Below are 25,951 nucleotides of genomic sequence, written 5' to 3' on the forward strand. Positions count from 1 at the left end.
AAGGAGAAGGGGACCACAGAGGACGAGATGGTTGGACAGTGTTCTCGAAGCTACTATCATGAGTCTGACCAAACTGCGGGAGGCAGTGAAGGATAGGGGTGCCTGGCGTGCTCTGGTCCATGGGGTCACGAAGAGTCGGACACGACTGAACGACAACAAAGTGCTGGACTCAATGCATCTCTCTCTTCTTCTTTTTTACAAAAATTCTGCAGGCAAAAGCCAGTGATGCCTGATGAGGTTACGGGGCAGAGCTGAACCTAGTTGTACCAGGGGAGGCCAGAGAGTGGCATCTGGCTGCACAGAGATGGGCTGGATGTGGGGATGCAGCAGGCAGAACAAATGGCCTGTGGATCTTGCACAGCAAGCTTTGCACCCCATAATTCCTCCTCCTCCTGCTGCACAAGACTGTCTCCCTCCTCTTTGGAGCACCCTGGCTCCTTGAAATTGTAATTCAGCGACCTCTGGCTTCTGAAACTTCATCAGACCACACACACAATTCAGTCCCAGGTTTCTATCCTAAAGAGGCAAGAAACCTGCCTTGGAAACACAGAGTTTCTTTGAAATCCAGCATCCTAGCCAATGTGCATTGTTTGCCAGCAGCTATAGAAGGGTTGTGTGTATTAATATAGTTCCAAGCAGGTTTAGAACGAAGGCCAGGCCTGGAGCAGTTCCAATTCTGTATTGGAAAAAGAAAAACTGGAGCCACTTTTGGATTGTTTGCAGTGGTTTAAACTCCAGATACACGAGGGGCAGAAAGCAAATAGTCTAATTATTTTTACAGGAACAGATCCCTGATAAGGGTAGTGCACACCCGCCAGAATCCAGGCCTACTGTCAAATGCAAAATGTTTCATAGTTTAGCATCCAGCCGATGGGTACCGCTTTCTAGCTTAGAGCTTGGAGCGTGGGTGGATAGTTTTGATACTGGGTGGTTGTTGCTGTTGTTTTGCTATTCTGTTATGAATTTTGCGTTCTTATGTTGTAAACTGCCCTGTGATCTTCAGATGAAAGACAGAGTTAAATTGCGGAACTCACTTGTGCAGGTGACGGTGAAAGCCAGAGACCTAGGTGGCTATGATGGCTGGGCTGGGCCTTCATGCTCAGAGGAAGCAATGCACCTGAATAACAGTTGCTGGAAACCACAGCGGACGGAAACACTCTTGTGCTGCGATCCTCCTTGCGGGTTTTCCCTGGACATCTGGTTGGCCACGGCGAGAACAGAATGCTGGACTAGATGGGCCACTGGCCTGACCCAGCAGGCTTTTCTCATGTTTTGATGTTTAGCTTGTGGGTTCACTTTTACCTGTGTGATGCCGTAGCCTCTAGAATAGGCATAGGCAAACTTGGCCCTCCAAATGTTTGGGGACTGCAACTCCCATCATCCCTAGCTAATGGGACCAGTGGTCAGGGATGATGGGAGTTGTAGTTCCAAAACATCTGGAGGACCGAGTTTCCCTATGCCTGCTCTAGAAGGAGGAGCGGAGTATCTGTTAACGTGTTTTTTAATTCAGACATCAGCCCGGGCTCAAGTTAACCTTCCATTTGGCCCCGAGATGCTTCTGGAAATGTTAGTCCTTTGAAAGGGTTGCGTATATCTACCGGCAGACTTGTGTTTTTATCCTGACCAAGAGAGGTTTGGTTTTGCTGTCTTCCGACTAAAGAAAATGTTGCTTCTGGCTGCTTTATGATGGGCTTAGTAATTGAATGTGGCTAATTAGGAGGGGCGTTATCGCAGGGCAGTCTCCCGGCACTTGAGCCTCGATGCTCTGCCTGGCTCATAATTCTGCAAAGAGACGATAGCTGGGAGGAGGACTCATCAAAAGGCAGTTTCTGTCGCTTGGCTGTGGAACAGCGATTTGCTGTGCTTTGCTTTATATGGCTGCCCATCAATAAAAATTCTCTCGGAGGCTTGCAAAATCAATTCTGCAGTATTTTTAAATACAAATTAATTAAAGCAAACAAAAATCGGTAAGAACATTGCCCTTTTACAGAAACAGAATAAAACAGTTTGAGGCTCAGCTCAAAGCTACACTTCGAGAGACTGCATAAGGCTTGAAATTGCATTGAAACAGCAAAGGTCTGCATTTACTGTGAAATATTTGTGGTTTTTCTGCAGGGGAATATAATCCCACCCCACGCCCCCAGCAAAATAGACTTGGATTTTTATATTTGCTGTTTTGTAGCCAGCGCTTTTATAAATAAGAGAGCAGATTGGCATGATTTTTCATTGACTTCTAACTATCCTTACCTCTGTGATGTAATTATTTATTCTTCTGAGTTGCTGTGGACTCTCCTATGCTGGGGGTGAGTTGCGAGGAGGCTAAGATCACTGATGATGCTAAATGGTTCAGGGTTCTTAAAGGGGGAAAAGGATTGTGAAAAGCTCCAAAAGGACCTCTCCAAAGTGAGTAAATGGAGCAGCAAATTTAGTGTAAACGAGCGCAAAGTTATGCACGTCAAGGCAAAAAAATAAAATCTAAATTTCACAAATAGGCAACTCCCCATTTGAACAGGGGTTGCGTTGTGAGGCACCAATCCCACCCTGCTCCACCCCCACCCCCTTGCAATGCCGAAACTGGCGCACACGTGCCAGTCGTGCTCAAATGGGGAGTTGCCTTGCACACTTGTGTGGTTTGAACCAGTGGAGAAGGTCCAGGAGCAGGTTCTTGGTGTTGGCGTGAATAGCTGGATGAAGACGTCAACATAGCGTTCAGCAGCTCTGGAAAAAGCAGACTCCGTGCTTGGGAAACAATTTTGACATTGTTTTTGTAAGAAATCAACAAATTATACACGCTTACAGCAAAGAAGACTGGTGTGTGATTTGATCAGAATTGGAGGACATTCATTGATGAGAAAATTAAATTATGCTATTTTATTATGTTTTAGACCAGGGGTAGGCAACCTAAGGCCCATGGGCCACAAGCGGCCGCGGGGGTCGTTTAACCGGCCCACGAGCCACTCGCTTGGCGAGTCCCCGCACACCGCGCTAAACCGGTACGGCACAGTGCGGGGACTCGCTTCCGTGGTGCCGCAAATCGCATCTAGGCAGACGCCGGAAATCGCTTACGCGTGCGCAAGATCCGGCCCACGGAGGGATCTCTGCTGGAGTGAACCAGCCCAGGCGAGGTAAACCTTGCCGCCCCCTGTTTTAGGCATTTTTTTTTTCATTCTAACATGCAAAATAAACTTCATGTAAAGGAACTGAGGGCCGTGCTCAGGTGCTTTCTCTGTAGGCTGGAGTTGCAGGTATCTTGTGTTCTCTTGGCAGCGGCTGGGCTCTGAAACCAGAGCAGGTGCTTCTGTAATGGAACCGGAGGCTACGTGATACCCAGGCTAAAGATTACACCAGTAATTGTGTCCCAATACTTTCCCTCCTGCCAGATCAACTTCAAACCATGCCAGCCAGCTGCCGCCTCCTCCTCCCCATTCCTCATTGCCAGAAAATGTCCCTGCATTGAAAGTCCATTTCTCTTGAAACTCTCTGTGCCAGCCTTGTCCAACCTGGTGCCCTCCAGATATTTTGGACTACAACTCCCATCGTAGACCTGCCGGCTGGGGCTGATGGGAGTTGTAGTCCTGAACACCAGGTAAGGCAAGGCTGGCATCTAGACCAGGGGTCCCCAAACTTAAGGCCCAGGGGCCGGATGTGGCCCAATCGCCTTCTAAATCCGACTAACAGATGGTCCGCGAATCAGCGTGTTTTTACATGAGTAGAATGTGTCCTTTTATTTAAAATGCATCTCTGGGTTATTTGTGGGGCATAGGAATTCATTCATTATTTTTTTCAAAATATAGTCCAGCCCCCCCCCCCCCCACAAGGTATAAGGGACAGTGGACCGGCCCCCTGCTGAAAAAGTCTGCTGACCCCTGATCTAGACAGTTTTAAGTAACTCCATGCTAGATCTGTTTTCTGAAGGGGAAGCAGAAACTGTTAGCTTACTTCTCTAACTGAAGTGTGTTGTTTTCAAACTGCAGCACAGGACTATACGTAATCAGTAGCGCTTCTAGAGAAAATGAGCCACTTGGCTGTGATGGAGATGAACTAGTTTATTGTGACGCGAGGCTGGAAGTTCCTGCACCAAACTGGAGGCTGGAACCTTCTGTCCACCAGGTCTGCCTTAGTTTCCAGCCAGAAACTGGAGTTAGCTTGGCCCCTTGACTCTGACATGATGAGTTTTAACAGGGAGAAATGTAAAGAACTACACTTGGGCAAAAAAAATGAAAGGCACAAATACAGGATGGGTGACCCCTGGCTTGAGAGCAGTACATGTGGAAAGGATCTAGGAGTCTTGGTAGACCACAAACTTGACATGAGTCAACAGTGTGATGCAGCAGCTAAAAAAGCCAATGCAATTCTGGGCTGCATCAATAGGAGTATAGCGTCTAGATCAAGGGAAGGAATAGTACCACTGTATTCCGCTCTGGTCAGACCTCATCTGGAATACTGTGTCCAGTTCTGGGCACCACAGATCAAGAAGGATACTGACAAGCTGGAACGTGTCCAGAGGACGGCAACCAAAATGGTCCAAGGCCTGGAAACGATGCCTTATGAGGAACGGCTTAGGGAGCTGGGTATGTTTAGCCTGGAGAAGAGAAGGTTAAGGGGTGATATGATAGCCATGTTCAAATATATCAAAGGATGTCATCTAGAGGAGGGAGAAAGGTTGTTTTCTGCTGCTCCAGAGAAGCGGACACAGGGCAATGGATTCAAAGTACAAGAAAGAAGATTCCACCTAAACATTAGGAAGAACTTCCTGACAGTAAGAGCTGTAGGACAGTGGAATTTGCTGCCAAGGAGTGTGGTGGAGTCTCCTTCTTTGGAGGTCTTTAAGCGGAGGCTTGACAGCCATCTGTCAGGAATGCTTTGATGGTGTTTCCTGCTTGGCAGGGGGTTGGACTGGATGGCCCTTGGGGTCTCTTCCAACTCTAGGATTCTATGATTCTAGTTCCAACACAGCACAGTGGTACCTTGGTTGTTGAATAGTTTAGTGTTCAAACAAATCGGCTCCTGAACGTTGCAAATCTGGAAGTGAGTTTTCCGGTTTGCAAACATTTTTTGGAAGCCGAACGTCTTCCACAGCTTCTGATTGGCTGCAGGAAGCTCCTGCAGCCAATCGGAAGCAGCACCTTGGTTTTCGAAGCATTTCAGGAGTCGAGCAGACTCCTGGAACGGATTAAATTCAAGAACCAAGGTACAAGATTATGGATGATACCTTCCCTAGCTTCTGAGCTTAGAAAAATGGCAATATATGTAAGACGTTTCTGTGCGCTGCTCTGGTTCTCCAGAAGCGGCTTAGTCATGCTGGCCACATGACCCGGAAGCTGTACGCCGGATGAGCGCCGCAACCCCAGAGTCGTCTGCGACTGGACCTAATGGTCAGGGTTCTCTTTACCTTTAAGACAAAGGAATGTTGTGTGATTTGGCATCTTTAGGATATTGGAGCATGGATATGAGTTTGCTGACCTGGTTTACTGTTTAGTTTGGTCCATTCCTTTGAAATGGCAAATACCTATTGATCCACAAAAGATGCTCATTTGGCAGGTCTGGTTTGCAGTTAACAGATACTTGCCAGACCAGCTGGAAGGATTTGCAAGTGAAAGAGCTATTGGGAAAGAAAAAAAAAGGAATTTTTTATTTTGTTTTGACTATGGCAGACCAACACGGCTAACTACCTGTAACTGGAACTATTGGGAAAGGTTTTCCAAGATGAACAGAGAAGGCTTTGGGATTACTCATCCCAAATAATAAAATGAAGTGTAATTTTCTCAGGGAATATTTCCTCAATTTTGAAGGGCAAAGGGTTGGTTTTCTGTAGAGTGTGTGTCTGCTATGTGTCTGCACCCTAATAAAACGCCCCTCAGCCATGACGCCTTACCTTGGACCAACCACCACCTCTCAGCCTCAACTGCTTCGAAGTTTACCTTGTAGATCTCCGGGGCTGTCATTGGAGAGAGTGAAGTGGCCACTGCTTCAAATGATGCATGCTGAAGGCAGCCTCAAGCTGCAATGTGCATTGAGGTGTCAGCCTTGTATATCTTCAGGAGGAAAGAGAAGGAGGTTCCTTCACTGAGGCCTGTTCAGTCTGTCTTTGCACCAACCACTTGCAAAATAGTAAGTGACTTGATTGCTTGGCTTTGTCAGCTGCATTTAGGAGTCCTGCCAGGTGATTAAATTGTAACTTGATCTTGATCGCCTTCAGGTCTGAAGATGGATCTTGATTATCTTCTGGTGTGAAGATTGCGCCATCAAGCCACCCTTCCCTCTAGTATTGCTTTGTCCCAGGCCCAAGATCATGCAGCTTGCTTTTCTTCCTCCGCCTCCTACTCAGTACTTCCCGTAAAAGTAATCTGACTCTCTAGTGTTGAAAAGCCCAACAATTGAGAAATGAATGGTCTGAGGCTGCATCTCAGCAGGAGCTGTCAAGGGAAGAATGAATGGGATTATTATCTTCATCTAGTCCTTGGTGCTGTCCAAAATTACAAATATTAAGGTTGACTGATCTGTGGCAGGGCTTGTTTGTGTGTAAACATGGGTGGCAGTGGTACTAAAAACTCAAACCCAAGACCACTATAACCCACATTCTTCTCTAAAGTAAGCAGAATTCTGTGACCTCTTTAAATTACACATATGAAGCCGATTGCTGAGTATTGTAGACTTGGATGTCCTGGTTGGGTTTTCCCTCTTCCCTTGCTCCTGATGCTGCCAGGAAACAAACCATGGTCTGGCTCAGCATTACGTCTCAACCTGGGCTCATAGCCTGCTTCTCTCCAAAGAAACCATGAAAAGTAACAGGGCCAGCCCACCCATGAGGCAAGGTGAGGCGATTGCCTCAGGCAGCAGGATCCACAGGGACGGCAGATCCATAGAATCCTAGAATCATACAGTTGGAAGAGACCACAAGGGCCATCCAGTCCAACCCCCTGCCAAGCAGGAAACACCAACCTGGGATGCAACCAAGGAATGCATCGCTCACTGCCACAACGGCGGCTGCAGCACACTCCTTGCAGGCCAGATCGGCCACCTTCTCGGCAGCCCCCTCAATGCCTCCTGTACAGCGGCCTCTCAGCGGATAGGAGAAGCTGCTGGTCTCCTACTCACCGAGACCAGTAGCAGCATCTTGGGCTGGTCACCCAGCCCAAACTGCCTCACAGGGTTGTCGTGCGGTTAAATGAAGGGAGAACCATGGAATCCACTTCTAGCTCCATGGAGAAAAAGGTGGAGTATAGATAAATAAACTTAGTAAGCAATAACCAACAAAATAAAATCCAAAGCCCCGAGTTTGCTGGTGGTACTGAATACCTGGGTATAAAAACGGCTTTAAGGCCCTAACCCAGCCTTTGCCAACCTGCTTTTGACGGCAACTCTCCTGCTATCTGGGGCTGATGGGAGTTGTAGGCTAAAACCGCTGGAAGGCAGCTGCTTGGCAAAGGAGGTCCTCACCCCTCCTTCCATTACCTGCAGAAAAGAATAGATTTCAGTAGAGAGCTTTGCTCAACTGGAGGTATGAAGCCAACGAGAGCAAAACCTTTTGCTTTTGCAGACGGGATGCTAAATGTTTGACAAGTTGCCTTCTGGCATTCTGGGGCATTAGCAGCGGCTCACTAGACCCAGAAAGGGGCTCTTCCTCCTCCTTCTCTTGCTGCTTGTCTGCCACAGCTCAGGGCGCAATGTTTGCAGCCCTTCCTGCAGGGCCAAAATACTGGATTTACTACAGTGCAAGCAAAGCAAAGCACTCAGCTTGAGGGATCCCTTCCACTTACTCCAAATGCTCAGGAGCAGCCTTTCCCGACTTCCGCAAGAAGGACAGAGATAATGGGATTTGAACAAATCTGCCAAGTACCCCCCTGCCATTAACTGAAATCTCATTACCTCCTAAATCGCTTGGTAGTTCCGTCCTTGGAAACGGAATGGAGCTGGTGAATCAGGTACCAGGGAGGCTGGCCAAACGTCACTCTGGAGACTCAGCGGCGTAGCAAGGCGTCACTCGCCCTGCCTGCCTGAAGCAGGCGGCTATTGCACAGCAAAACTGACCTTCCGACTGACGTTGCCCGTTTCTCAAGCGCTTCTGGGGCACGACATGACGTTTGAGAGGGAGGGAGGTTGGAAGCATTATATATAGAGAGAAGCGCCATCATCTGGAATAATTACTCTGGGGTGGGATTATTGCAGCAGCTTGGTGTGTTTAGGAGACTTCAAACGTGCAAGTTGTGTGTGGCTGAGTTTCTGGCCTGTGGAGGCAGGTGGAGCCAGAACTGTTTCCCGAAAGCAACCTCTGCCAAGCGGGTGGGCGCATGCCCTTGGCACCCTGAACCACCACAGTGGAAGAATTGCCCTCTTCTCCCATGCTTTATCCCAGCTTTCTCTAACCTGGTGCCCTCCCTTTCTTTTGGAATACAGTTCCCATCAACGCCGGCCAGTTGGGCTGTGTTGGCCTGGGCTGTTGGGAGTTGTCGTTTGAAACACCTGGAAAGCTGGTGTTTGGTGTGCATTTCTCACTATAAGAACGTAAGAGCCTGCTGGATCAGGCCAGTTCCCTAGAAGTGGGGAGTCTGCCATCGTAAGGCTTGCTTTCCCCCGTACGTCTTGGGGACAGCCTGATCCCTGCATGGATCCAAGAGAGCCTCGTTTGACAGCCTGTTCCCTCCAGCTGCACCCTGCCTTGAAACTCGGACCAGGAGCAGGCGTGGCATTGCCACCTACTGTGTTTTCCCTCTGTCCCTCCCCTTGCTTTGCTTACCATCTAGCCCAGTGGTTCCCAAAACGGGCCGTATCACCCACCCATCCCTTGGGGGGGGGGAACAGTGGGATTACCTGGGGGGGTGCTAAGATGCAGGGAGGGGGACTGGAGGTGTAAAAGATTACCAGGCTTTTAAAACCTGGTGTCACTACATCAAGTTACAGTGGTACCTCGGGTTACAGACGCTTCAGGTTACAGACTCCGCTAACCCAGAAATAACGCTTCAGGTTAAGAACTTTGCTTCAGGATAAGAACAGAAATCGTGCTCTGGCGGCGCAGCGGCAGGCCCCATTAGCTAAAGTGGTGCTTCAGGTTAAGAACACTTTCAGGATAAGAGCAGACCTCCAGAACGAATTAAGTACTTAACCAGAGGTACCACTGTATTTTTATTATTTATAAAATTTCTATTCCACCCTTCACTTGAGGACCACAGGGCATTTTACAATACAAATAAGGAAGCAAAAACAATAACCCTCGCTTACACAGTCTTTGTTCTTTATTAAATTTCTTTATAAATCATTTTTATTAGATTTTCCACATTAACAAACCACTCAAAATCAGAAATATTCTGAATTATTTATACAAATATTGAATAATCCAAATCATTTGCCAAATTTTTATTTTTATTGGGACTTCGCATGCTTCAAACTTGAGGATTTCTGATCAACATTGATTTTCTGTTGCCATCCATAGTCCTTTCTGATGATTTCCATATCCTTCCTGATATTATCCTTCATTATTTCTGTATAGATTTAATGTCCATACTTCTCTTCCATAAATTGCAGTACCTCCTGAAACACTGGTGTTTCTGTCACATCCAAAAGTCCTATTGCAAGCAACCGCCATCTTCACTCGGTCCCGCTAAAATCCAAACATAGCATCTGCTCCATAACTTTTCCAAACCGGCTGCACCAAACTTTAGCCTTTCCAGGAGAGGGTTGCCAGTCTGGCTGGACGTTTGTATATAATGAGATATTTGAAAGGCTTGCCTCTCCCTATGGCTTTCAAGTTCCGCAGCCCGGTCTCAATCTTCAACATGGCGGATTCCTAATTAAAACTGCGACACTTCCCACAAAGCCAGAGAATGTCCGGGAAACCATCCAAAATCCTCCAAAGAAAGACAACCAGTGGCCAGGAGATTCTGTCTCTTCCAAAATCTACAAATTGAAGCGCTTTTTATCCTCTTCCGAATAAATCAAAAGTATAATGCCTTGTTAAATGGGGATAGCGCTATTATATAGTATTTCCATTTCCACACAGTTTATAGTTTTGGAGCCAAATTATGTCCACAAATATCAAACTTCCAGTCTTTCAAATCTCGCTTGTTATACATGGTGAAAACGTCTCTTCTAGGGGGGTTTTGCCCATTAATGTAATTTAATGTAACAAAGTACCGTAACATAGATAAAAGGCTCACACACACACCCTTTCCGTTCCGTTCCCACATACCAATTAGTTGTTAAAACTTATTCCTCTTGATCTTTCTTAGCTCCTCAGTGGCTGGGTTATTTAGCAAAATGCTTTTCCTCTTTCTTGTTTGAAGCATGTCCAAAACTTATATCCAATTATTCATTTTAAGAATTGGAACTTCTGCGCTAGCGGAGTAGCTTCCAGGAGTGCCGGGCCCTCTCGGGGGGCTTTCCACCCTGGCCCCCCAGCCCCTCCTTCCTTCAGAATTCGGAGCCAGGTTGATGGGCATCTGTGGGTGAGCCAGTGTCTTCCCATAACCCCTGGGAAGATTTTGGGAGGCAGATTACTCCCATCTCAGCCTCTAATTAACCCGTGAGGGTCGGAGCGATGTTAAAGTCAGCCATCATCCGTCGCACTCAAGCGGAAGTGTTCTTTGTCCTTTATTAATTTTCATCCATTTTGTTGAATTAATTAAATAGTTTCAATTGGATTTCAAATAAGTGTGCAGCTCATGGTTCCTGTATGGCTTTTCATCGGGTTATTGCCTTCCTCAGGGAGTTGTGCAACCCCCTACCCTGAATAAGACCTCCTATAGGACAGGGTGCACTGGGGATGAGTTTGGTCACTCGAAAAAGTTCGGAAACTGCTGCTCCAGCCTGATGTGATTGTTCTGGAGAACTCAAAAGCTTGCCGGCGACCTTTATGCCATTTTGGTTGGCCTGATGAAGGCATGCCACAAATATGCATTCAGGTATTTCTCTGTAGCTCTTGCTGGTGGACTTTCTAGAGAATCTTGCTGGGTTAGAAGATCTCCAGCCTAACCTTTCTCCCCTCTCTGTTTCCTTCACAGTACAGTGCTGTGGACAGCAACCCCCTCTCCCTGTACGTCATGCATCCCTTCTGGAACACGGTGGTCAAGGTGAGTTGGCCCTCCTGCCTCCCTCCGTGCCCTGTCGAGTGCGCTTTCTGTGCTTGAAGTGGGTCTGCTGGCAGTGGCGTCGCTGGGGGGGGGGTGCGCGAGCGGAGTGCCGCCATTACCACGCCCTTCCATTCAGGAGGTGGGGTGACATGTTGAGCCCTGTGCCATGCGAGCGGGCAAGCCAGCCCAGCCACCACTGCACTGAGCCTGGGGGGAGGGTGACACTCGGTGCCACCCCCCCCACGACTCCCAAGCCGCTGCCTGGCACCCTTCCACGGCAGCTGCTTGCGTGGCAACTTAAAAGTTGCTGCGCAAGCAGCCACCGCAGAATGGGTGCCTGCTACTATCCTGGGTGGACTGTGCATGTGCAGTCCAACCAGATGCCGCGCATGCGCCATGATGCCACGACGCATATGTCGTGATGTCACGGCGCACACCCCCGCCCCCAGGGGGTGCCGCTTCGCTTGCCGCTCCCGGCAGCCAAGTGGCTTTGAACGCCACTGCCTGCTGGCATCCCTGTTGGTGGAGAAGTCGCCAGAGATGCACAAGCTACACTCGTGGCCTGGAGTCCTTTTTGTGTTGCCACACAAAGGATAAGCAAGAAAGACGAACGTCACCCTAACTCTCAAGGAGAGTCTCTTTCTCCTGCCTGAAAGTCACGGAGGGAGCTCAACTGTACATGGCTGATCAATTGATGTGGGTTTTCAGCATGTGTTTTTGCTGCTTTCTCACAGATTTTCCCTATGTGGCTGGCCCCAAACTTGATAACGTTTAGTGGCTTCCTCCTGCTTGTCTTCAACTTCTTCCTCATGGCATACTGGGACCCTGACTTTTATGCATCCGGTAAGACAGTTTTTCTTTAAACAACAGGAACAGGAACAGCAAAAGCTGTATACACGTTTATGGGCATGAAAGTGATATGAGCTGAGATGGTGCATGTTCTTCACTCTGTCTCTGCGCATTGATGGCACCTTGACTTCCTTGTGTCTACGGTGACACACTCAAACGTCAGTCCTGGACTGGAGGGGGAGAATGGCCCACGACTGTCTCGTCACCCCACACATCTAAAGGGGAGCAGAGTATTGGGTGTGCCTAAAGGCGGCCAACACAGCTGGGAACCTTAGGAAGGGCTGGTTCTCTTGCGCTCAAATCCTGCTTGCAGGTTTCCCGTAACGGGCATCTGGTTGGCCACTGTGAGAACCGGGCACTGGACTGGATGAGCCGTTGGCCAGATCCAGACAGCTGTTCTCATGAGGGGGCACCAAGTTGTGAGAGGCTGCCACAGACCTAGCCCCTGTCATTGCAGGGCTAATGTCCCTCTGGGTCCCTTCCAGCTCTAGGATTCTATCCAGATCGGCTGGGAGTGCCGGGGTGGGGGTGGTACCCTATGCCTAGGGAGTTGCCTTCTAGCCTTGGAAACCTGGCAGGTGGGAGAAGGTGTTGGTGGCAAACCTCTTTACAAGCTGGAAGATAAGCTCCAGGGCTCTGCCCTTGGCTGGCATGAGCAGGGAGTTGTTGTCACCTTGCAGAGGGGATGATCACCAGTTATCTGATGGCCTGGAGCTCTCTGTCGAAACCCTACCAGGAGGGTTGTGGTCCTGTACTGGGCCTTCACTAGCCTCCCTGGAGGTGTCTCCTGTTTTTTGGCCTCTGAGCATCATTCTTCTGTTGCAACATTTAAACCTCTGCCCCAAACTTAATTGCCAAGCCGATGCGGGCAATTAAGAAGGCATCTTTCGGCAGTGGTTAATTGGCGTCTGCTTTAAACCTCTTATTGCAAGGTGTTAGTGGCTTATATTGCTGCAAATTGCTTTGATGTATTTTTTTTCTATTCTACAACGGTATACAAATATTATTACAAATAAAATAAATATGTAAGTCCCGTTGCCTGCCGGCTGCTCCTGTTGCTGCTGCTTGTGTGGCCTCCTCCTTGTCATCCTTCACAGTTGACATCTCAGCGAATCATCCCAGTAAATTGTCCTGGATAGTCCTTGCAGCATCTCTCTTGCATGTTTCCAGTTAACCCGTTTATTGTCCTGACCTTGCAGCTGCTGCGGCTGTTTCATACGAGCCCTGCAAGTTCTGTGCTTCATTTCCGATCATGCCCCTCCCTGTATGTCCTATGCCAGGGGTCAGCAAACTTTTTCAGCAGGGGGCCCGGTCCACTGTCCCACAGACCTTGTGTGGGGCCGGACTATATTTTGAGAAAAAGAAATGAACGGATTCCTATGCCCCACAAATAACCCAGAGATGCATTTTAAATAAAAGCACACATTCTACGCATGTAAAAACACGCTGATTCCCGGGACCGTCTGTGGGCTGGATTGAGAAGGCGATTGGGCCGGCTCCTGGGCCTTAGTTTGCCTTGATGCGGAAATGTGCCAACCTGGACTAGTTTGACACAGCAGAGTACGCGCAGACCTTCAGGAAACTTTCAGACCTTCAGGAAACTGTCCTATGCGACACCTGTCATGCTGGTGTTGAGTTTTAGCAGTCATGTTTCTGGGGAAGGTAGAAAACCCAAGGCGGAGAAGCAATGTAGTGAAATTCTCAGTCCCTCTGTGTTTGTGAACTGAGAGGACACGATGCAGGAAGTATTGCTCCTACAGGTAATTGGTCTAGATCAGGGTTCCCTGAACTTGGGTCTGCAGCTGGTTTTGGACTACAACACCCATCATCCCTAGCTAGCAGGACCCAGTGGTCAGCGTTGATGGGAATTGTAGTCCAAAAACAGCTGGAGACCCAAATTTAGGAAACCCTGGTGTAGAGGTAATGCCCATTAAAGTCAAAACAAAATAAAATAAAATAAATCTTTCCAGTAGCACCTTAGAGACCAACTAAGTTTGTTCTTGCTATGAAGAAGTGTCCATGCACACGAAAGCTCACACCAAGAACAAACTTAGTTGGTCTCTAAGGTGCTATGGTTTTCCCAGTAGTAATGTACGGAAGTGAGAGCTGGACCATCAAGAAGGCTGATCGCTGAAGAATTGATGCTTTTGAATTATGGTGCTGGAGGAGACTCTTGAGAGTCCCATGGACTGCAAGAAGACCAAACCTATCCATTCTCAAAGAAATCAGCCCTGAGTGCTCACTAGAAGGACAGATCCTGAAGTTGAGGCTCAAGTACTTTGGCCACCTCATGAGAAGAGAAGACTCCCTGGAAAAGACCCTGATGTTGGGAAAGATGGAGGGCGCAAGGAGAAGGGGACGACAGAGGATGAGGTGGTTGGACAGTGTTCTCGAAGCTACTAACATGAGTTTGGCCAAACTGCGAGAGGCAGTGAAGGATAGGCGTGCCTGGCGTGCTCTGGTCCATGGGGTCACGAAGAGTCGGACACGACTGAACGACTGAACAACAACAACAAGGTGCTACTGGAAGGAATCTTTTATTTTATTGTATTTTGACTATGGCAGACCAACATGGCTACCTACCTGTAACTACCCATTAAAGTGTTACCTTAATACAGATATTGGGATTTTTTTTCACGGGCCAACACAGCTTTTTCTGTACAAGGCTGAAAGTGAAAGGTTCAGTTTGTAGGCTTCCGCAGCAGGTGTGTTTAGGCACCTGGGGTTATCTCCCTGTTCTGGTCCCAGAAATGCCAAACCCGAACTGAGAACACCAGTTGGGCTCTAGAGTTGGTCCCGCAGTCCAACTTCCCCGGGGGCTCTTCCTCTTAGGCTTGGGTGCAGACGGGCGAGCATTGGCTTGTTGACACGTACAAAGGTGGCAGGTTGTGAACTGCTCTGGGTCTTCAGATGATACAAATATAAGATATAATGATGATCATAAAAACAATAATGATTGTGCGGCAAACATGTCCCTACAGATTGTGTTGACGCTCAAAACGGTTTTCTTTCCACAGCACCCGATCAGCAGCACGTTCCGAACAAAGTGTGGGTCATGGTGGGCCTCCTCAATTTCATGGCTTACACGCTAGGTAAAAGCTGGTTCTTTACTGTATCTTTGTGTCTGTGCAAGAGGCGATAGAAAGTGAAGGTAAAGGTAAAGGTACACCTGACCGTTAGGTCCAATTGCGGATGATTCTGGGGTTGTGGCGCTCATCTCGCTCTATAGGCCGAGGGAGCCGCCGTTTGTCCGCAGACAGCTTCCGGGTCATGTGGCCAGCATGACTAAGCAGCTTCTGGCAAACCAGAGCAGCGCACAGAAACGCCGTTTACCTTCCCACTGGAATGGTACCTATTTATCTACTTGCACTTTGACGTGCTTTCGAACTGCTAGTTTGGCAGGAGCAGGGACCGAGCAACGGGAGCTCACCCCGTCGCAGGGATTCGAACCGCCGACCTTCTGATCGGCAAGCCCTAGGCTCTGTGGTTTAGACCACAGCGCCACCCACGTGCCTTGTAAGAGGTAATAGAAGGGGGTATTTGCGACAGTGGTCTCAGCCAAACGACTTGCATGCAGGAGCCCCCTTCCACCACCACAGTGTTCATTGCCCCGCTCTAACAAGGGGGGTGTGCAAGGAGGACTCTGCTGTCCCCTTTGTATCGAAGCTGCTTTTAAAAGCACACCTTGAAAGAAGACTCGGCTCCGTCAGAGGTGGCCTGGGGTTCATCTTCCTTGACTCTTTAAGTGATGCTTTAAAAAAAAATCCCCTTTATATTTCCCCTAGAGGACCCTCCCCCCAACAAAAAATTCATTCTGAAAACCTGCATCCATGAACACCACAGCTTACAATAGTGTATATGTGTTAAATATATTCTTACTAACCGATCCACAAGCTGCTATAATTCTTCGGGAGAAGGCTTTGGTTTTCTGGAGGGCTTGTGAATGAAAGAAATCCCCACCGTTCTCCAACAAAGGTCTCTTTGTGCTTTGTTCCTCTTGCCCGCCTCAATATGTGGGTCAGTTTCTCCGTAAGGGCACCATGCCACCCTCTCTTGTACCAAGCGTTCACGTTCGCGCCTTCTAAGCCCTCCCAGGACACGGCAGTAAGAGAAATCCCGTTAGCGGTTTATCCACCGAATCCTGATTCTGTTCAGGAGCACAAGAAGCTACAGAGTCAGACCACTGGTCCCCCTAGCTCAGTATTGTCTACACTGACCGGCAGCAGTGGCTTTCCAGGGTTTCAGGCAGGAGTCTCTCCCAGTCTCACCTGGAGATGCCATAGAGGTTTGAACCCGGGGCCTTCTGCTTGCAAGGCAGACACCCTGCCCCAGATCTAGGACCCTCCGACATATAAATACAGATTCTTTAACACAAGCTCTGGCTTTTGGGCTTGTGCCTCACCTCCCAGCCAGCCACTGAGACTGCAGAGAGTTGACCCGTGCCTCTGACCGCGCCCCACCTCTCCTTATCTCCCCCCCCCCTTCTAGATGGCGTGGATGGGAAGCAGGCCCGGCGCACGCAGTCCAGCACCCCTCTGGGAGAGCTCTTTGACCACGGCCTGGACAGCTGGGCCTGCATGTTCTTTGTGGTGACGGTCTACTCCACCTTCGGCCGGGGCCCCAACGGCGTCAGCGTCTTCGTCCTCTACCTCCTCCTGTGGGTGGTCCTGTTCTCCTTCATCCTCTCCCACTGGGAGAAGTACAACACGGGGGTTCTCTTCTTGCCCTGGGGGTACGACATCAGCCAGGTGGTAAGTGCGCCGCTTCCTTCCTGACCCTCCGGTTCCCTCTCCCCACTTCACTGATTTGCTTTATTTCGTTTACAGTCGTACCTTGGTTGTCAAACTCAAATCCGTTCTGGAAATCCGTTCGACTCCCGGAACCGTTCGGAAACCAAGGCACGGCTTCCGATTGGCTGCAGGAGCTTCCTACACTCAATCGGAAGCCACGTCGGACATTCGGCTTCTGAAAAATGTTTAAAAAACCAGAACAGTCACTGTTTGCGGCGTTTGGGAGCCGAAACATACAAGTACCAAGGCGTTCGAGAACCAAGATACGACTGTATAGGCGAGATGGCGCACATAGCTCTCCTGCTCCCCATTTTGCTTTGGGTTTTTTTAGGTTTCAGAAAGTTTACAAATTTGATACGTATTTCCCCAAATCACATTCATTTCAGATTTGACTTCCCCTCCATGATTTTCCCATGTTTTCTAAAAATTTCTGCGTATTAATGGTTATTCTGTGTCCTAACTTCTCCACAATATTCTCCCAACAAATATTTCGCCGATGTTCTTCATTCAAATCCTACCTGTGTTTTTACATGTTTACAGTAATGCTTTAAATATTCTTCAACAACAGGTTTCCGGTCCTCCTTATAGCCTGCCTCTTCTAGCTCTCCTCCTCCCCATTTTACTGCACAACAACTCTGTGAAGTATAGGTTAGGCCGAGAGGCAGCGATTGGCCCCCAAAGTCACACCCAGTGGGAGGATTCGAACCCAGGTCCTAGTCCAGCACTCTAACCACTACACCGCAGTGGCTGCAGCCTATAACCTTTACCTGCATGTGGATTTAATTTTATTGGTTTGTTTTTCATGCGCTGTTTTATTTTGACAATTGAGTGTTTTTGTTATTGTTATTTTTTGGTGTTGTGAAGCCCAGAAAGAAAGGCTTGGTTACTTGAAATCAAGCTCCAGAAAAAAACTCTGGCCTGGCTTGCAGGGCTATGTAGTCATTTCGCCTCCCAAGGATGCATTTCTGCAGTCAGAGTGGGTGCAGAGTTTGTCACAGTGTCACAGAGTGCCTCTTCTTAAGGAGGGTTGCCTTGGGCTAGTCAATGTGACAACAGAATTTCAGTGCTGGGAAAGACTAAAGACCTGCCCCAGGCCAACTTGAGCAAGCCATGCCTGCTTCTTGCTTTGCTGGATTGGAAATGACAGGGTGTTCCCCTCCAAAGATTGCAAGACGGTCATGGAAATCTTTGGAACTCCCTGCCTATTGATGTCAAGCAGGCACCCTCGCTGTATTATTTCTGGCACCTGCTAAAAACATTCTTGTTCAGACAAGCCCACCCAGATGCTTAGAAAACTGAGGTGGATTTTAACCAGGTTTTAGTATTTTAACTTCTTGTATGTTTTAAAATGTTTTCCCTTGATTTCCTCGTTTTAATCTTTTTGTAAACCACATTGGGGTTTTTTTTAGTTTTGTTTGCAATCAAGTGGTGCATAATTTTTTATGAAATAAATGCAAACAAAACATTGCAGGTAAAAGTTACAGCGGAGGAGTGCCATAAGGTCTCTTGCAATGAATTCCCGTGTTGAGTCAGATGGGTTGCATTAGGAGGGAATGAACTGCAAACAATAGGGCTGCAACCCTTTATGGGGCAATTGATTTCACAACGCTTTTGATCAGCTCTTTATTTGTGCCAGTGATAAGCCAGGCGCCTGAGGAATGGAAGCTAATTTCAAAAGCTTCCAGGCAAGAGGCAACACCTTGGAAGAGGCTGCTCTGCCTTCCTTCCACTGCAAAACACAGCAGTGGCTTCTCACCTGTGGTTTCCCCCCTTCCTTCCTTCCTTCCTGCTGCTCCACATTTTAATAGATGAGTCTGTCAGCCAAAGCAGTCAACATTCATCGACTAAGATCTGCAGGGTCCTCTCTGACTTAATTACTTGGCAGACGTAGTTGCCTTGGAGTGGGGAGGAAGGGGGTCACGTGTTCTGCCAGCCACCAGCATCTCAGTCAGCTGCGCTCACAAGAAGAAATGGCTGGATCAGATAATAATAATAATAATAATATTTATTATTTGTACCCTGCTCATCTGGCTGAGTTTCCCCAGCCACTCCCAATCAAGTGTTAAAACAATACAGCATTAAATATTAAAAACTTCCCTAAACAGGGCTGCCTTCAGATGTCTCTTAAAAATAGGATAGCTGCTTATTTCCTTGACATCTGATGGGAGGGCGTTCCACAGGGCGGGCACCACCACCGAGAAGGCCCTCTGCTTGGTACCCTGTAACCTCGCTTCTCGCAGGGGGGGAACCGCCAGAAGATCCTCAGTGCTGGACCTCAGTGTCCGGGCTGAACGATGGGGGTGGAGATGCTCCTTCAGGTATACAGGACCGAGGCCATTGAGGGCTTTCAAGGTCAGCGCCAACACTTTGAATTGTGCTCGGAAACGTCCTGGGAAAACGTATCAATGGCCCAGCTTCCTGTTCTCACAGTGGTTGACCAGAAGCCTGTGGGAAACCAGCCAGCTCCCCTCCAGTGGTTTCCAGCAACTGGGATTCAGAAGCATCGCTGCCTGTGACTTTGGAGCCAGAGCAGAGCCTTCCTGGCTGGTACCCATTGCTAGGCGCCTTCATGAGTTTGTCCAGTCCTCTTTTGACCATTGCTGCCTCCCGTGATCACCTGCAGGAGCGCAGCTTCTGCCTTCTCTCCCTCTTGGCAGGAAAACACCTCTGGGCAATCATTTCCCTCCTGTCCTTCCCCTCCCCTCCCCTCCCCAGCCCATGGCCATTGATCACTTTCTGAACTCGCCACGCTGGAACCTTGGAAGGGCCCTTTGCCCCCGGATGTTTGCCGCCTCGCACACCCAGCCAGAGGTTTTGTTGACTTGGACTTGAACATTTCCGTGGCTGAGCCGAGGCCTCTGCACAATGCTGTCCCGTAAATTGCACTGGGGGGAGAAGAGGGGGTGTGTGCCTGCGTTGGTCAATAGATTTTGCAGGTGGGAACGTCAGGCTCTTGGGGCAAATTTCATTCCTGAGCCAAAAGGGAAGAAGCGCCTTGAAGTGTCCCTCTTCCTGTCCACCTTTGGTTGTGTGTTTTCAAGAGTTAAACTATCCTCCCCCAAGAGGCAAGGGTGGTTTTAAAAGAGGACGAGACCAAATCAAGGAGGAGGAGACAGCCATTGGTGGCTCTGTTCTGCCTCTGTTCTGGTGGCGGCAGTGCTTCCAAACACCATTTCCTGGAAAGTGCAGAAGGGAAGAGGGTTGCTGTGCTGCTCTGGTCCTGCTTGCAGATAGATTTCCCTTTGGAGCAGGCATAGGCAAACTCGGCCCTCCAGATGTTTTGAGACTACAACTCCCATCATCCCTGACCACTGGTCCTGTTCGCTAGGAATGATGGGAGTTGTAGTCCCAAAACATCTGGAGGGTGGAGTTTGCCTATGCCTGCTTTGGAGCATCTCATTGGCCCCTGTGAGAAGAGGATTTTGGACCAGATGGGCCCGTTTGGGCCTGATCCAACAAAACTCTTCTTGTGTTCTTAAGACTCGAATGAATTCAGATACCTCCCTCTCAATTTTCTGTCTGTAAGACGACCCCTATTTTGGGGGACCCAGATTTAGGAAAGGGGGGGGAGATGTATCCGTGTATAAGACACCCCCTAATTTTTGACACTTTTAAGGGGCAAAACTTAGTCTTATACACGGAAAAATATGGTAACTTACAGGCTGTGCAAATTGCCCATGGGACTTAACTCCCGCAGAGTGCTAATACTTTGGGCTCAAATCCGTGTCCAAGCAGGAAGGCATTGAAATGGCACCCTTGGGTGACCAGAGAGCACAGCCCAGGAGCACTGTGGGTGCTGCAGTGTGTTTTTACATCTTCTGAGCCAGACCTTGCTAATCACGTTTTTTTAAAAGAAAAATAATAATCAAGAAGAACTTTCTGACAGTAAGGGCCGTTCGGCAGCGGTTCGGTCTCCCTCGGGAATTTGTGGGCTCTCCTTCCTTGGAGGTTTTTAAGCGGAGCTTGGATGGCCATCTGTCGGAGGTTGGACTAGATGACCCTCGGGGTCCCTTCCAGCTCTTACGATCTCTTCCTTCAAAAAGCTCAGGAGCAATATAAGTGGTTTTTATCCGCCCCTCCCATGAAGTCGCCAGGGAGTGAGTGGGCTTTGTGACTGAGCAGAGGTTTGAATTCTGGTTTCCTCTCATCGAAGCCCTTCCCTGCTTTCTCCCCTGCATGTCTGGTGGTGGAAAGCGAGGCGAATCATTTTAAAAACAACAACTTGCCAAAAGCAAAAACTCAAAGGAGTGGTTGGATGGTTCCTAGCACCTTTGTAAATAAGCGTATGTCTGCCTGCCTGTTCAGAGACCACTTCACGTTGTTTTGACTGTCTTTGGAAGAGCAAACCTGTGATGCAGACCAGTGCAATCCCCGTCTTCCAGCTGAGGCTGCGGGTGACTATCCCAGCCGTGGCCCAGCAGGCACCCTCGAGATTTTTCAGGCTTCAACTCCCACCAGGCCCAGCTGGCCCATCCCAGGGGAGCTTCAAGCCGGGCAGGTTTTTGGGTCTGCTGTTCGCAGCCGGCAATTGCCACTGGGGATGCATTTGTAGGGACGGGGTGGGATGGAGAGGGGGGAATGGCTCTGCGGGGGCTGCTTTTCCACCCCAGGGGCATAAGCCCAGGCTCCTTTGGGCGGTGTCATAACGTGGCTAAGAGCTCTGTGATCGCTAAGCCATTCTATCCAAACACCAGCTGGCCGGATGAGTCTTTCCAGATGCTGCAATTCTGCCCCCCCCTCTCTCTCTGTGATTACTTTTCAGACCATTTCCATCGTGTACATTGTGACGTCTATTGTGGGAGTGGAGGCCTGGTACAACCCTTTCCTCTTCAATTTCTTGTATAGAGACCTATTCACTGCAATGATCTTTGGTAAGGAGCTTCCTCTGAAAGACTGTATTTTAAAATACGGTGCCATAATCCCATGTTGGCCTTTCTCTGTTTTCTTTTGTTTCCCATGTGCTCCCCTGCCCTTTCTTTGGAGTACACAAACTGGGTCACCATTGAGAAACTGCTTGCTCCAGAGTTTTAGACCCTATTTAAGGTCAACGAGGTATTCTGGACTTGTGGATAGTGGCAAGATTTCATTGAGGGCCAGTCTTCTAAAAAGTAATGTAGTGGCTTACCCCAGTGGACTTCGAAAAGAGCACATGTAATTAATCTGAAAATAATCAGTTGTTCCACAGTGGAAACTATCTTAACATGCACAGCCAGAACAGCAAGAGGGAGCATACTAATATCTTCCTGTTTCATTGTACCTATATGGCTGTATGGCAATAGAAGCATATAGTGTTAGAGTCCTTATTTATCTTAAAGAGGTTGACATCTAATGGGAGGGCGTTCCACGGGGAGGACGCCACTACCGAGAATGCCCTCTGCCTGGTTCCCTCTAGCTTCACTTCTTGCAGCGAGGGAACCGCCAGAAGGCCCTCGGCACTGGACCTCAGAATGATGGAGGTGGAGACGCTCCTTCAGGTATACTGAGCCGAGGCCATTTAGGGCTTTCAAGGTCAGCACCAACACTTTGAATTGTGCTCGGAAACGTACTGGGAGGCAATGTAGGTCTTTCAGGTGTTATATGGTCCCGGCAGCCGCTTCCAGTCACCAGTCTTGCTGCCGCATTCTGGATTAGTTGCAGTTTCCGGGTCACCTTCAAAGGTAGAACGCAATGATAAAAGCATTCAACAGATATATTTACAGGGTTGGGAGCTAAAAATCCACACTTCACCTGTGAAGGCCCAGAGTTAAGACGAGTATAATGGAAGTACCTGGTGAAATGTGCAAAGTGTCCGGCCCAGGCAGACCTCTATAGGGAGGGATGTTGCACTGTTCAGCAGCCACAGCAGAGAAGGCTCTGTCTGAGAAAGCAGCTGCCCCAGAGACTCCCTAGGGCAGTGGCAGGGCTTTCTCCTCTGATCTCAGTACCGAAACTGGTACACACGAGAGCTGCTTCAGAAATGTGTGGCCCAAGATCATTCAGGCCGTAATACTTTGGCATTACCATGACTGGGCTTGAAGCCAGACAGATGTGCTCCAGATACAGCTGGGTGGGGCAGGGGGCAGCTGTAGTCTAAAACATCTGGACCGGACCAGGTTGTCTGGGTTGCTCAATCCTGTTGCAGCACTATCTTCCCTCTCCCCTGCTCTCCAACTTTGGCAAGTCAGTGGAACCACCCACCTGTCAGTCAGCTGAGATGAGTATGGTGTCAGATGACTGGGGTGTGTGAGGTCCCTCCCACCCGTCAAAGTTGGCCCCTGGGGGAGTGAAGGGAGATAAATACCTGCTGGGCTCTGCTGGGCCAAAAAAGTCCCCCATCCCTGGGATGGAGGATGCTGGGGTAGACAAAGGCCTTTTGGCCTGAATAGGCAGAGCTCTTATTAACGTGTCTCTCCTCCTGCCCCCCTTTGCTGACCTCAGGAATCCACAGTATTTCTAAGCTGTTGCCCTGATTCAGCTTTGGGGGGGGGGTGTTGCTGTATTGATGTTTTAAAAAAATGAAACCCAAACAGTCACAATGTGCAGAACAGTGGAACCTCGGAAGTCGAACACAATCCTTTCCGGAAAGACGTTCGACTTCCAAAACGGTCGAATTCTGAGTCGCGGCTTCCGGCTGGCTGGCAGCTAGGCTTTTTGCAGATCGGAAGCTGCGTCGGACGTTCGGGTTCCAAGGAATGTTCAAAAACCGGAGCACTTACTTCTGGGTTTTTGACGTTCAGGAGCCGAAACATTGGAGAACGGAGCGGTTTGAGAACCGAGGTTCCACTGTATTTCCTTTTATAGCCTGCCTTTGGGTCCTCAAGGAAACTCGGCACTGCATGGTGGTCCTGGTGAATGCCCAACATGCTGAGTATTAACAGAACAGAACGAGGCAATTGCATTCTTCCATGAATGATAAAAATGGCCAGCAGTGCAGGATGTGAAGCTGCCGAGACACCCCACCAGCCCAGAAAAAGCTTCCTTTTTCACCAGCAGCTACTCTCCCCTTTTCGGAGACACTCGCGTTCCCCTGCCTCAAGTGGCTCTTACAAATCCAAGTGAGGGTTGTGGAACAGACTTTGCTGTGTGGTGACGTCTGTGTGAAGGGAAACGCATGCTCTGAGTCGTAACCTGGCCCTCCTCTCTCTCCCTTAGGCTGCGCGCTCACTGTGACGCTCCCCATGAGCCTCCTGAACTACTACAAGTAAGTCCTGTCTGCGCTCGGTTGTCAGTGCCCCATGCGCTTGGCTGCCCCGGTTCTGCTGGGGTGTCAGTGTCTCCCCCAGCAGGGAGAGTTTTGGGAAAGCAAAAAGTGGGCACGGGTGATGCTGGGGCAAGCCTTTGCTTTTGAGACTATTGACTGGCCCCTTTCTCTGAGCCAGCTAGGCCAGGCCTCTTGGACAAAGCCTGGCCTCCTATGTGTACTTTATTTTATTTATTTTGAACATTTTGTGCCCCGCTTTTCAGCCAGGAAGGTTCACAGAGTGGCTTGTTGTTGTTGTCATTCTGTCGTTCAGTCGTGTCTGACTCTTGGTGACCCCATGGACCAGAGCACGCCAGGCACTCCTGTCTTCCACTGCCTCTCACAGTTTGGCCAAACTCATGCCAGTAGCTTCGAGAACACTGTCCAACCATCTCATCCTCTGTCGTCCCCTTCTCCTTGTGCCCTCCATCTTTCCCAACATCAGGGTCTTTCCCAGGGAGTCTTCTCTTCTCATGAGGTGGCCAAAGTACTGGAGCCTCAGCTTCAGGATCTGTCCTTCCAGTGAGCACTCAGGGATGATTTCTTTGAGAATGGATAGGTTTGATCTTCTTGCAGTCCATGGGACTCTCAAGAGTCTCCTCCAGCGCCATAATTCAAAAGCATCCATTCTTCAGCGATCAGCCTTCTTTATGGTCCAGCTCTCAGGGTGGCTTATGTACTATCAAAACGAGACCGTCTCGCAGATTTATAATGCCCTCCCCAAAAAACCCACGACACGCAAGGAGAAAGGGACAGGGAGGGAAGAGGAAAATGAAGACGCAGGCACCGAATTCTAAATAGTTGTTCCTCTAATGACCAGCTGGCCCAGTTCAGTGAAGGAACTGGACCTGGTGGAACGATCCCTGCCTCTTTTCTGTCTCTCCCACTGAGGCATTGGCTGCCCCCAGGTGACTTTTCAGGGGGAGGAGGCCTGATGGGGCTGGCCTGCTCCCGATGGAGGGGGCTCTGCTTCTCATTCCCAATCTTCCTTTTGCTGGCCACACTGCAGCCTTGCAGATGAGACCCCGTTGGAAGAACTATATCAGGTTCTGCCTCCTTCAGGGCTAGTCTGATGGTGCTTCTAGCTGCCCTTCGGGACCCCGGCCCCTTTTTTGAAAATTTTATTTATGAAAAATCTCGTATACCGCTGTGTCATTTTAAAATATCAAAGCGGTACCGTATAAAGTTAAAAAACGGACATCAGTTAACCATTGCGGAAGGATGCATTTGTAATTGCCTGGCAGAATAGAAAAGTTTTCAGCAGATGTTTAAAAATTGGCACAGAAGGCGCCTGCTCAGTCCCCAGTGGCAGAGAGTTCCACAGGACTGGGCGGGTGACACTAAAGGCTCGGGTTTTTGTTGTCAAGCGAGCCTCACCAGTTCTTGACCAGCAACGCTCCTGCAGGCGACCTCTTTCTTGCTAGTGTGGGGTGAGCTTGCTGACGCCTCTCCCGCCTTTCAGAGCCTACAGAAGCAACTCCCTGAAGCACCACTCCTTCTACGAGGCGATGCTGCCCTTCCTCTCGCCGGTCCTGCTCTTCGTCCTCTGCACCGTTTGGATCTTCCACTCGCCGACGCAGATCCTGGAGACCCAGCCCCGCCTCTTCTACTTCATGGTCGGCACGGCCTTCGCCAACATTTCCGTAAGTTCCTCCTGCTGCAAAGACCCGTGCGCAGGAGCAAAGCCGCTTTGCCTCAGGGGTGGGGAACCCTGGGTGTGGCCCTCCAGCCCTCTTTACCTGGCCCTCAGCAATCTCCCTTGGCCACGCTCCACAACCCTCCTCCAGCATTTCCCCCCGGCTTCCCCTTACGTCCTTGAGCTGTAATCAGTTCCTCCGGTGGCGAGATGCGCATGTCGAAACCTCTGGCTTCCATGTGGCTGGACTCTAACTTCCTTGCGCAAGCGTTCACCCAGGGGACCGCTTTGCCCTGCATGTGCCACCGCTTTGATCAATGGAATGGGTGCTGCTAGAGGCGCAACACGAGACCCGCACTGCATTGAGGAGGGCAGCACCCACCCTTGGGAA

General features: G+C 49.4%; 1 protein-coding gene across 1 annotated transcript in view; it reads left to right on the forward strand.

The window, feature by feature from the left end:
- The window catches only part of SELENOI (selenoprotein I), a 59,024-nt gene that overhangs the window by 23,421 nt on the left and 9,652 nt on the right, over positions 1-25,951 (forward strand). Inside the window, exons 2-8 of the mRNA XM_033145235.1 lie at positions 10,998-11,066; positions 11,801-11,909; positions 14,933-15,007; positions 16,404-16,666; positions 21,468-21,576; positions 23,837-23,885; positions 25,387-25,567. Coding sequence (XP_033001126.1) covers positions 10,998-11,066; positions 11,801-11,909; positions 14,933-15,007; positions 16,404-16,666; positions 21,468-21,576; positions 23,837-23,885; positions 25,387-25,567 — 855 coding nt within the window. The remainder of the gene's footprint in view (positions 1-10,997; positions 11,067-11,800; positions 11,910-14,932; positions 15,008-16,403; positions 16,667-21,467; positions 21,577-23,836; positions 23,886-25,386; positions 25,568-25,951) is intronic.

Source organism: Lacerta agilis, chromosome 3, assembly GCF_009819535.1.
Source record: "Lacerta agilis isolate rLacAgi1 chromosome 3, rLacAgi1.pri, whole genome shotgun sequence".
NCBI lineage: Eukaryota > Metazoa > Chordata > Lepidosauria > Squamata > Lacertidae > Lacerta > Lacerta agilis.